This window comes from Mchenga conophoros, linkage group LG20, assembly GCF_057382185.1.
Source record: "Mchenga conophoros isolate Kocher_MC1m ecotype Shallow Benthic linkage group LG20, M_conophoros_male_GT1.1, whole genome shotgun sequence".
Taxonomy (NCBI): Eukaryota; Metazoa; Chordata; class Actinopteri; order Cichliformes; family Cichlidae; genus Mchenga; species Mchenga conophoros.
This window is the reverse complement of record NC_140545.1, coordinates 8,491,400-8,504,353: the sequence shown is the minus strand read 5'-3', so window position 1 is coordinate 8,504,353 and position 12,954 is coordinate 8,491,400. Positions and strand designations below refer to the sequence as shown.

General features: G+C 40.7%; 1 protein-coding gene across 3 annotated transcripts in view; it reads left to right on the top strand.

The window, feature by feature from the left end:
• celsr3 (cadherin, EGF LAG seven-pass G-type receptor 3) overlaps positions 1-12,954 on the top strand; it is a 119,958-nt gene that overhangs the window by 71,648 nt on the left and 35,356 nt on the right. For all 3 annotated transcript variants that reach the window (XM_085259583.1, XM_085259584.1, XM_085259582.1), the window contains 2 exons: positions 9,420-9,561; positions 11,588-11,708. In XM_085259583.1, the coding sequence (XP_085115709.1) occupies positions 9,420-9,561; positions 11,588-11,708 (263 nt within the window). The remainder of the gene's footprint in view (positions 1-9,419; positions 9,562-11,587; positions 11,709-12,954) is intronic.

Below are 12,954 nucleotides of genomic sequence, written 5' to 3'. Positions count from 1 at the left end.
AGATGAAAAATGCAGAGGAGGAACAAAGGGAGTGAAAATATTAATGATTAATGAACAGAAAAAGGCGGGTGACAGAAATAGTGTAAAAAAATGAAAAACACAAAGTTTGGAGGAAGGAAGGGGAAAAAAAAGAGGGCACGAGAAAGTCAAATCAAACAGCCTGAAAACACTAGTGACACGTCTGGGAATATACGTACACAGGGATGAACTTGGAGTTGAGAGAAAATTAACATGACAGCTGCACACATGAGAGTGAAGCAAGGAAGAAGAACAGCGTAAGGAGTGATATTTGATATTTATTTGGATCTAGCAGTTAGCAGCAGTGCATGCAACAGAAGCTCTTCAGCTCTAAAAGTATTGATGTAACATGTAAGGCCAGCTGAACGGGAGGCGATTAAGAGAGATTATTTATATTATGGGTAAAGGGGTGAGGATACAAAAGACTGGCTGGCAAGTTAGCAGAAAAAGAACCATTAAAGAGAAAACCAGAAGAAAGACAAAAGTTGCCTATCCACGTTTTGAGATTAGTCACCTTCCTTCAAATCTGCTTCAATATTTCTTCAGATTTTTTCTGTACATGTAGAAAAAACTATTCTCTTAATTTTTTTCATAAAACTCAAATATTTCTTTAAGATTAGGAAGAACTTTTGTAATGTAAAGCAAACACCAGCGACAGAAACAGTAAATTATAATCAGGCAGCATCCTCTAAGGCTGAGACGTGAAGCTGAGAGTGAAATGCAAAAAAAATCAAATTCAATAAGTTTCTATTTGAGGCTGGTTCCACATACGGGTCAATGCCAGTAGACCCAATGATGAAACGTCTGGAAGGGCACCTTTCTCTCTTTATAGAAAAAAAATGTGCTCAAAGCCTGACAATAAGAAAACAAAGTTTAAAGCATTTTTTTATGAAAAATCTACTGATGTGTTTTTTTTTCTTTCTTATAACTCATTTGTTAAAGGATCAAAATTATGAAATGTGTTTTCAGTTTTCTTGTTTCCTGTTTTTTCATTAGCCAAACTTCAGTGTAGCGAATTTCAGCTTTACTCCCTCGTCTAAGTATGGCCAAAATGATAAACCCGAGTCCACAAATTAAATGGTGCGCTTTTATATCCAGTTTATGGTTACAACACAAAACTAACTGGAAAAGTGAAACTGATGGAGAAAACTCATCCATCCGCCCATTCATTCATTATCTTAACCACTTAGTCCTCTGTCACACAGGCCTACAGACTGATTGGTTACCCCCTCAGGGATTCCTTGACTAGTTTGCAAGTGGTTGTTAAAGGTTGCAGGCGATTGCTGCAACCTGTAGCACCAGTTGAAATTGGTCACAAAGAGAGTGGTGCCTCAAAAACCTCCATGTGATCACTTTGGTTGCTAGCAGATTCCCATAGGTAGGTGTAGTATGTATGAAAAGTGCCATCTTGTCAAACATTCACCTTTAACTCTTTCAGCTGTAGTGAAACTTGGAAAAAGTGCAACACAGAGAATGGAAAACATTCGCCTTCACCAAGTAAAAGTTGCGCGAACGACATTAGTTTCACTTAAGACAAACATTCTCTGAATGATGGAGATTTTGCGAATTTCACAGAGACAATCACAGCAATCACTCACCTACAGGTCAGAGAATTACCATTTTTCCCCTTTGACTGGTGGTTGCCATATGGTTGTTGAATTTCTAGGTCTATGAGACTGGGGCTTCATGCAGTTTGGGTTTGGGGGAGACCCTGCAACAGATTGCCAGCTTGTCACAGGCCTAAATTAGAGAGATGGACATCAATCAGCCAGTTTTAAATCACATGGAGAGGACACAAGCAGCCAAAAGGGGTTTCATTCAGTCTCAACACAGAAAGACCCCAACAGACCAGCAGATTCAAACCCAGGACTTTCTTGTTATAACACAGCACTAACAGTGCTGTTCTGTAGAAGTATAGGATGTGATTAGGTTGCCATTCCACTCTTTAAAAACAGACAAGCAAAATGGGTCACAGTTGTCACATATCAGACTGATTTTGCTTTGTAAGGAAAAGCAGCAGGCTTGAAATGAGATTCATGAGATTGGTAGTATGTCGTGCTTTTTAGCCGAATATGCCTGATTGCTAGGTCAGACTACCTCAGCACATAAGAAGAAATAAATAAATAAACATAGCAGCTTACACCCTCCCACGTCTGTGGAAAAAAAATTCAGGAAAGAGCATCAGGTATAACACTCCAAAGTCTTCTGCATAGACTGCTACCACAGCAGCTACCTTTAGAAGGCAGAAGTAGGTGATGAAAAGTTATCCAAGAAAGAAAAAGTGATGAAAATGCTCATGATGCTTGAGGGAGTGAAAGAGGAGTCAGTTTGACTATGTGGAGGATATAGTGAGACAGCCTCAGGCCTTGACAGCATGGTAGAGGAAGCAGAGAGGCACTGCTATCCCTGTAGCATCCTGCACCAGCCCGCAAGCTAATGCTAACACCTTGACTTATTAACTTGGAGCATGCACTCAGACTCGGCACACACACACAGATGCCTTCACACTGAGACTCAACCACACACACACACACACACACACACACACACACACACACACACACACACACACACACACACACACACACACACACACAGCGTTTCCACAAACTTAATATGCGTGCACTTATTTACTGTACACACATGCGCTTTCATTATCATTACATTTCATCAGCACAATGAGCATTAAAAATTGAGACTGTTATAGAATGAATGCTGCTTAGAGACAAATCAAAGTTTAATAACGGCAGAGGGAGAAAGAAGTAGATGCGCACTCTGAATAATTCCCTTTCATGTGTGTGTTTGTGTGTTTTGCCCTGGTGCTGAAGTTAGCTTAATGGGTCTCGGGTAACTGACAGCGCATCTGACCTGCAAAAGGCCTCCTAGAAGAAACACACCGCCTCTCTGTCAATCACACACACACTGAAACAAGGTTCTGCATGACGAAGCAAGGAGATATCTGCCTTCTCGTCTCCTCACTGTCTGTGCGTGTGCGTGTGTTTGTGAGAAAGCATACAGCAAGTATGACTATGTGCGTGTTGCTGCCAGCTGCTTCAGACTAATTGGCCGTTGTGAAAAATGAGATCTAATATGAAAAATTGCAGCCATGTTGATTTATGTCCATTTGAGTTCTCGGACTGTTTAGAAGCCCACACGATCATATGCAGAAAACACAATTGGAGAACGAGAACTCTTGTAACTGCTTTTACTGCAGTAGAGAGTAATTCATCAGTGTTTTTGCCTTTTGTCAAGGTGTTACAGACTGTAAACAAGTGCCAAATAAATATTTCTTTAAATGGAGTTTGGCGGTGGAAGTGCATTGTTGGTTTGGGCGTGGTGTGCAGCTGCAGTGTATTAAACGCCGTGCCTCTGGGAAAAGTGGTGGAGATATATGAGCTTCGAGTTGTAGTTTCCTGTGCTCTAACCTGGAAGAACAGGCCAGTAGATGCCAGATCCTCAGGGTGCTGAATCAGGGTAAAGTTGTACTCTGTGACAAATGACTCCTCAACTGGAAGTGTCATTTATTGATCAGATGTGATATCAAAATAAAAAACATACAGGTAGACCACTGTTATATGACTATATGAATGGTGCACTGCAAGTACTGTGTAGTGTGTACTTCTTTAATCAAAAATATCTCTGAAATGATTGCAGCTCGGGGGTATAAAGTGTGTAATAACATCATGACACTGAGTAATGTCTGCAGGGGATACAATGTCACAAGTAAAAGCACTTTAAAATAGCTTTACTACATTAACTCTGTCTCCAAATCTCCAAATCAGCAGCAACCTCTGCAGCAAAGTATTTGCTTCAGCAGCAGAGCCAGAACATTTTTATGAAGTTGATCGGGCTGAGACCATTACTTGCATGGTGCATAAAGATAACACAGGACGTGATCCTTCAGGTCTTAGGCCTACAGCAAATCACTATAGGCACTTTGATAACTTATAACTAGTGCTGTAAGCGTTAATCTTGTTAAAATGACGTTAACGCCATAACCGAAAAATCTCTGTTAGCGAGTTAGCGCGGATCGCCCTGTGCGTGGGGCTGCACAGCGTCAACACGTTAGCTCGTTAACGCATTAATGCATCAAAAGAAAGAGCAGGAAGTTCGATTTGTAACACTTTCAGATGATGTGAAAACACTGATGGCTGGAATATTTTGTCATTAGTGTTAATTAGTCAATGAAGCTCTCAAGAAAGTCAAGTCAAATAGTTGATGTCACTGTTAAAATGTGTGTTTGTGGGAACAATAGCATGGTGAAAGGGTTCTGCAGAACGCTCTGATAGAAAAGGACAAATTAATGACTTTAACAACTGTTCATTGATTTTTGTGGGGTAGCTAGAGGGTTGGCCATACGTCAGTGTGTGGTGTTCATGGCCTCCTCTTGATGCTTTCTTTTACCCAGCAAATATTTCTACACTGAAAAACTATCAGGTGGAGATCTTCTCTAGATGTCTAATCATGGTTAAGAAATACATACTCAAATGAAAGTTTGAGTAAGATGGTGGAGGTTGCGGTGATGCCAGTTGGAGGTCAGACATACAGAAGGAGGTTCATTCCTTCTGTATGTCTGAATTAGAGTAGAGAGAGTCTGTTTTGTTTTTAATCAATAAAGAGACAAAGAGTAGAATACAACAAAATTAAAAAGTTTCTTGAAAAGAGACAAACTCATTAGCAGTGAATCAAACTCTCACACACAGCTTCATGCTTTTGGATCCACAACTGAAATGACTGAATTAATTGACTTGTCGTTTGATTGATCCCGAGTTTATGATGGTAACATCATGACCAGAGTAAGGATAACTGTAAGAGTCTGATTCATTCAGTTCACCATGCAGCGAATGAAACAGAACTTAAATGTATAAAACGGCAGCTTAACTGTGTTGTAATACTCATCTGTGTATTACAAAAAAAACCCCAAAAAGATAAATGCAATTTCTTCCTTGTTATGAACTGATCTATATCTCTCACGTTCAAAGACACAGTATCACGTGATCTCTATGGAAACGTCGCTGACATCTGCCTGGCTCCGGTTCAGTTTTTGGCATTGTTCCACGACCAGTTTGTATCAGAGAGACGACACTGGGGTTTCAGTCGTGTTTGCTTGTCAACCTCTTGACGCTATGCAGCAGGGCACAGTGGGTTGCCTTTGCACAGAAGGTTCCTGCTAAAACATGTAACTAAAACAGCACAAACCGAACTAAAAGTTCAGTGCATATTTGAACGAGTGCTTTCTTTCTTTCATCGTGAGCCGCCGTTGTCACATAGTTACTGAACTCGGCGCTCAGTGTGAGCATTTTGTTTGGGAAATTTCGACACGCACAATCTTTCCACTGTCAGAGAAGACAGTTGGATACACAGAGGATGAATGGACGGTTCAGTGAACAGATGACTCATTGGTCTTTCCTGATTGTAGTCATGTGGAGAAGTCAAGCTGATGTTGTGTTACAGGAAAGTCAGACGCGAAGCTGTGAGTCACGCTGAATGTGTGTAGCCCTCGAGAAGCACAACTTTTCAAACCAACTCCTGCACCCTGACTGCGAAAGATGAAAAACACATGCACGCCATTCTTTGTTCTTCAGGCTCGAGCCTCTTTCTCGCTCTCGTGTTGTGTCGAGAAGGCCAGTGTCATTATACGCGTCTGAAAACAGCCAAGGCCGTTGTCGTCTCCCTTTTTTCTGTTGCCATGGTGAAACTGTAAAGATGTATAGTGCTGATAGAAGAGTGTACGTGTGTGTGTACCTATGTGTGAATGTGTGTGTGTGTGTTCAAGAAAAGCAACAGATGTAGAGAACAATAAAATTAAAGGTGGAGAAGACAGAAAATAGGCACAATGTTTTTGTGCATTTGTTGTTAGAAGAAATTGTGAGATGAATAATTGGAAACTGAACAATGGCTCCAATTAGCTTCATTGTGTGAAGTTTTGGAGATGAAGCTGGGTTAGTGTCTGTTTTTTTAAAAAATTATATAGCATGTTTGGGTTTGATTATGTACAGAGAGCAGAAAAAGTTAGAAGGCCATGCAATTACTGAAAAAGGATTCATTTGAATGCTGGTGTAAGTGAATACTGAGTACTAGCAGAAGCCAAGGCCACAGGCTTGAAAGCAAAGCGCCTTCTGTATTTTCTTTAGACGGACAAGTGAAAGCAGACCTTGCACATGTTTGTCTGCTTCGCTGAGAGGAATGCAGACCTCAACAAGCTGCACGCACACATCAGCCAGTCACACTTCGATCTGCAGAGACGTCCTTCTGTTCTGTGCCAGTAAATTAAAAAGAGGGCCTGAAAGCCAAGCTGGCTTAAGACACGAGGTGAAAGCAGAGATTTGTTGATCGGTCTGGAGCTCTGGATAAAATATGATGAAAACAAGTTGTCTGTGTTTGTGTTGTACAAGCAATCAATCATGACTGATTGGTGAGGACAAATTGTTTGACTCTCTAATGCTGTCAGGTAAGAATTTAGATTTTCTAAAACCTTGGTTTATGACAACCTCGGCTTCACGTTGTGTTTATTAGTAATTAACATGCCTAATGTAGCAAAGACCTTTAATTCCCACGGCAGCCATAAACAAATGCACGATAGGTCCACATACAATAAAGGCATGAGTCTGTGCTACCTGATTAGATAGAAATCCAGGCATTTACATGTTATTTCTGTCTATTTGATAACCACAACCTTGCTAAACAAAAATATATGTTAAGTAAATGAAACCTCAAATAATAAAATATTGGCAGATTTTTCTGTGGCTCCACAGTTGCAGATGAGAATCCCCTGAGAAGGAAAAACCCAGCTGTATCAGTTGGATTCATTATTAATTATTACAGGCAAATCTTAGTTTTATTTTTATTATTCATTTGAGTCTGTGGAATGTTTTATTTTAAATTCATTGCTTTTATTTCTGGCTTCACGTGAGTGTAGATTTTTTTGTCATTGAGTAGTCCTGTAATATTTAAGTCCCCCTATTAAAAAAAAGGCTCCCTAATGACTAAATAGCACAATTATGCTCTTTTTAATTTAAAAGGAGGTCTAGGTGAGAGGCCTTCACTATTTGTGCTCAATACACTGCAAAATATGCATAAAGCGCTCAGCTTTAGTCATTAGATTAAAGAGGGGTTTTTATGTGCTGGCCTGTATTACCATATAAGAGGCGGGTGTGTTTGTGTGGAGTGTCTCGGGATTGCATTGAAGTGTATGACGGCTTCGTTCCTCATGCTGCACACAAGTATACCTTGGGAGTGTGCGCGTGTGTTGTTGAAGTGGCTTGTTCAGCTGTGTTGAAGTGTACTGTCCTTGCTTTTTATGTAGCACATTTCTGTGCTGTTATGAAAAAACGACATTTACACTTTCTTTTCCAGTGACATTATATTGCTTTCAGTTTTTCTGCACGTGACTTGTTGTCCATAAGTGGCACAGATGTTCCTGTACGCTATCTCAGCTGCTTGGTTGTGCCTCAGTGCGCACGCAAGGTCCACATACAGTAAATATCCTGCTACTAAGTAGTACAGTCTGCAGGTCCTATCTGCTTTGGTAGACTCCTGCCTCTATGCGTCTGGTGCTTAGGGCCTGTTCTTGTGCTGCCGTGATCAGAGCCTCTGTGCTGTCCTTTTAGCAGTTCTTTTCTGGCCACTGGTAAGATTTCTTGATGTCAGCCACTTCCTCTATTTGTCAGTGGTTCATCCCATTCAGGGCCTTGGTCGTGTAGATTGCTCCTCTTTCTGTTCCTCACCGTCTGTCTTCAGCTGCCTGAGGCGTTCTTGGAGCAGCTCTTCTTGGGCGCCTGATATATTCACAGATGCTCCATGTTTCATTCTGGATTGTGCCTCTGACACTAATCCTTGCCCTCGCCATTTGCAGTGCTCATAGAGCCTCAGGGTGCTGGACTTCCGGTTGTGAGGAGTTTTTGTTTCTTCACATCAGTGGCATCTCTCTCCTCCTGTGACCAGCTTGGTACGACAGTGGGGTATGTGCTGAGCAGTAGAGAGGATGTATTGATGGCTTGGATCTTATTCCTACCATTCAGCTGGCTTTTTAAAACCGTCTTATCTTCTGGAAGTACTTGTGGCTGACCTTTGTGCATCTTTATCATGGTTTCCCTTGGATTGTGGGATACCCAGGTACTTGTAGCTGTCCCATATATCTGCTATTCCTCCTTCTGGTGGCTCCACCCCTTCAGTCCAGGTTATCTTCTCTCTCTTTTTTACCATTTGGCCAATATACCCACTTATCCAGGCTAAATGGCATCCTGATGTCCTCGCTATCGATCCTGATGAGGAGGATTGGTGAGTGTGAGGTGACTGATGGTCACTCCAGTCCTGAATTTATATCTGTATCCAGTCTTAGTGATGAGCAGGCTTACAGGACTGACGCCTGTGCAGAACAGCAGTGTGAACAGTGATGTATTTTGCATTTGATGGTGACACGTGTGGTTATTACCAGGTACTTCTTGGTGAGTTTGGATGTTGGCTTTCTGCTCATCCATAGTTCTCACATGTGTGGCATATACCCTCTCATTGGGTCGGCATATGTGATACATAATAGCATCTCTGCATCAGTTCTATATTATCAGCCGTTGTCCATGGATGCTTTGTTCCAGTAGCCTACTTCCCATCAACATGTCTTGGTTCCTCCACACCTGACGTGCATATATATTGCCGTATAGCAAGTGGAATGTTTTCTTGATGCTACTCTTGTACTTGTTTTGAACTCAGAAAAAAAAAAAAAAAAAAGGAAGAAGCGCTGTGTTAGTGTTTCAGCGGCTGACAGTGTAGCAATGCACCGTTGCGGCATGTTTTCCAGTGGCTCGCCCAGCCGAAGTGCGTCAGGAGAATGACATTTGTGATAATCGCTGTTTGATGTTTGAGATGTTTACTTGCGAGTTGACAGGTTATTATGTGTGGTACACAGATGGAAGACGCAGCGCCATACTGCATATTCAGATCTCAGTGTTTGCTGTGTTCTGCTTTTATTTCATCAAATTACTTGGAAGGGAAGTTCTTTACACACTAAGGTTGTCTTTTTTTTTCTGTAGATGATTGTTTCCAAAATAAATCCGTTTTTTAACGTTAATAAAACTTGGACATACTCAGTGTTAATATTTAGGTAGCAGTAGGATGAATGGATATTTGCTTAGACCCACTTAAAAATGCATAACAAGTCTCCTGATATTTTTTCTTATAAGTTATTATAGCAAATAAAATTGAGGGTTAATCAGCCTATGACTTCCTCCCTGTGTCCATAGAGTTTAAAGGATGTGCCACTTGCTCAGGTGGAAGATACATGTCCAGTGAATTTAATCAAAAATATTATTTAATCTAACCTGCAAAACAAAACAAAAAACATTTAAGAACCAAGTTTTCTTACTGTGCTGAAGGTTTTTGACATCTCTCTTTGTGTCTCTCAGGTTATTATGGGAAAAGCTGCACTGACGCCTGTCATCTGAATCCATGTGAGAATGAGGCTCACTGCCACAGGAAGCCCAGCTCTTCCCATGGATACATTTGTGACTGCGGAGACAACCACTACGGGCAATACTGCCAGCACAGGTACACAGGCAAACGCCCACGCAACTGATGTAACATTTGAACTTCGGGTTACCTGCGAGGTGCCAACACAGACTACAACTCTTTGTAGTCTCTAGCCCACTTAAGCTCTGTTCAGTTATGTGCGTGTCTTGGTAGCTTTAGTTCAGCCTTGTTGCCCCACATCTCCAGCGTTCCATGTAATCCACTGTGGGATGAGCGGAGTCTCAAGTCAAAACACACACACACTCAGAGGTTATCTGTGGCTATGTTAAACTGTGTGAAGTAAGCGTAACCCTGACCTGACCCCGTGCCTCTTTCCTGCCTGTGAAATCCACACAGCTTAAGATTTATCTCATGAGCTGCTCATTGTGTGAGCTTTTGTCCCAGATGAACATCTTTGATCTGGTGTGTTTTTCACAAGGACACACATTTTCACCTGCAAATGAAATATCGTAAAGTTTTTCCATATATTTGATTGGCAGACAGTGAGAGTTGTATGAAAATTAAATCAGCACTAAGACTGGATTTATAATAATTTTACAAAGATTATGCAACAAGTCATATGCGTGCACACACATATATGGCTCATTAACCATAGGTGGTCATGAGAGTACCTCTTTTTCCTTTTTTTTAAGTTGCCACCATGCACTGAAGGATGATAACATCAGAAATGGATCGACATTTTATATTATGGCTACTTTTATTTGCAGATTTGCTGATTTATATCATTTTAAGGTTCAGGTTTTTATGCCTCATCAGAGTACCTTTAAAGTACTATTTATTTTAGCGAGTGAAATGACATAGTGGGCTTGTTATATTTTATAGAGGACTACTTCTGTCTGTCATCGTCACTTTAGGTGATGATTGACAGCTATTTGCATGAAGGTTTCTGCAAAAGTAAATCTTGCTGCTCTAGGTCTGTTAGTAATGGTTCCCTGCAAAACAATGCATCGATAATGTTAAAAGCATACATGTATTTCCCGGGTCATGAATGAGCCTAGCTTACCAATATCCATATCACAATAATGAGCCAGTTCCTATAGAACAAAAGTTCAGACTAACATCTAAAAATTAAAAGTTTTAGCTGTTTTAAAGCAAACGTGAAAAATAATCTTAAATGACTTGCCAGTTTGAACACATTTCTCATTTAGGAAAGACCCCTACAAGGCATATATTCATCAAAGCACAGCTGGAGCAGCTTCCGCTTAAGGCCCTGTCTTTGTTTCTGTGCACCCTGAGTTATGATCAGACAAAGTATTTTGCATTTAAGCTGCCAAAAATACACAACAGGGAGAGTCAACCCTGATATTCAGTTACAAATCACTCACATCTGAATTTTGCTCTCCGAGACTTTCCACAAGGTGCAATTAAGAGATGCTCACAACAGTCTGCATTAACTGCGAGAAGCACTCATCTCTTCAGTGAACCATTAGACGCTAGACATTAGAGTTTAGGAGGAAAGCACATTAGCTGAGATGTGAGCAAATGAGAAGTGTAGTGAACATAAAAAAAAGTTATTTTTATAGAGTTGAAATTCAGTGTCAGTTTAGTAGTTTGAGAAAACAGGTTTTAAAACGAATCGGTGAGCTTAATAAATGTTTTAAATGGGTGAAGGAGGCTTTCCTGTTTAATATGCGACTGTTCAAAGTGTGGCTGTGCCAGCAATAAGAAACATTTAAAGTTTGTGGCTATGTAGGAAGTCTAATGCACCTTGTAAACCTTATTGTCAAAAGTTAATCGATATATTGTGTATAATCATATCTTGTTTCTGTGTCTCAGCAAAAGTGCAAGTTCTTTGTTTGTACATCTACCTCCACATGCCAGTATTAATATTTCCTCCCAGTTCGATCCATACCTTTGCTTCCTTCATTTCATACTTGTTTCTTTCATCTCTTTGTTCCCACCAATTATTTGGAAATCAGAGGGAATGTTGAATCCTTTGAAGAGCGATTAAAAGTTTTTGACAGGCTGTGTTGCTCAGTTGGTGTTTTTCTCTTTTATCTGATCTATCTTGTGTTAATGACTCTGTGTCTCTGTGTGAGTGTAGGATTGATCATCAGTGTCCCAGGGGTTGGTGGGGATCTCCAACCTGTGGACCGTGCCACTGTGACACCAATAAAGGCTTCGATCCTGACTGTAATAAGACCAGCGGACAGTGTCAGTGCAAGGTAACCAGGAGAAACACACAAAGTACATACAACGATGTTGTGAAAGGTAGTAGAAATACTTTTTTTCCCTCTGGGTGTGTCGGTTTCCTCTGGATATTCCTCCCATAGTCCCTAAGCTGGATAAGGTGTTAAGAAATTAGATGAATGGATGGGTAGTTGTTGTATTACTTAAATCCTGGAGCTGCTCAAAAAGTCATTACAACACATTTTGCTATGGAACCAAATATTTAAAATTGTCATGTTTAAAATTTATGCTGTTTAGATTAAAAACACCTAATTAGTAAATTGATCATCTGCAGACCACCCAGTAAACGCCTCTCAGGTTGATAGGCTATCCAGATGTGTATATATAACAGCAACCACGATATGTTGATCATCCATAGATATTGAAATTTCCGATCCGTAAATACACGCGTATTGATATACTCCTCTGTAGCTGCTTTATTGAATCCTGTTTTATCTAGGCTTTAATCCTGAAGATAATCTTTAATCTGTGTCATTTCCCCTAAATCCACACCTCGTGACTACATGAAGCACACATGATCACAGATCGGGGTCCAAGGGTTAAATTGGGAGGTTTTACTGAACAATCTCTATATTGAATTCCAGCTGGCAAGTAGTGTGTAGGTGGCATAAACAATGAGTGTGTCGGAAATGTGGTGCCTATAGCCGATCACCATGTTGATTTGACCCCGGACAAAGTAGTTATCAACAATTTAGATTCAATTTGAAGTTACTTTATTCTTCTCATTGTTGTGCTAACACAACAATGCTCTCATTTAGCCTACGTGCCAATCATGTCGAGGCAAGTATTGCAGTCGATATCTTAAAGTAAGGTTTAAAATGAGATCTTAACAGATTTATCTTTCTATACATTAACAGTTACTTTGGGAAGTCCTTCAGAATTACATTACATACACTGGTGATGCTGCACCATCATCCTCTAACCTGGTATTATTCTTGTCCTTACTGCAGAGTTAGGTCCCGTTCACATAGACCTAGACACTGGCTGGCAACCTGCCTGGCAACCACCAGTTGCTAGGGGAAAATGTATAATTCCCAACCAGATGCAAGTGGTTGTTGCAGGTATCTGGCAGATGCATTGAAAACAACTACTAAAATTGCAGTGACACAGGCCTGGAGACTGGTGAGTGACCCAATCATAGTCTGTTGGGAAGATGTCTGCAACTTGTCTGCAACTACTTGCTAAGCTGTGAAGAGTGCTACGCAAACAGAAAGTGGGGAA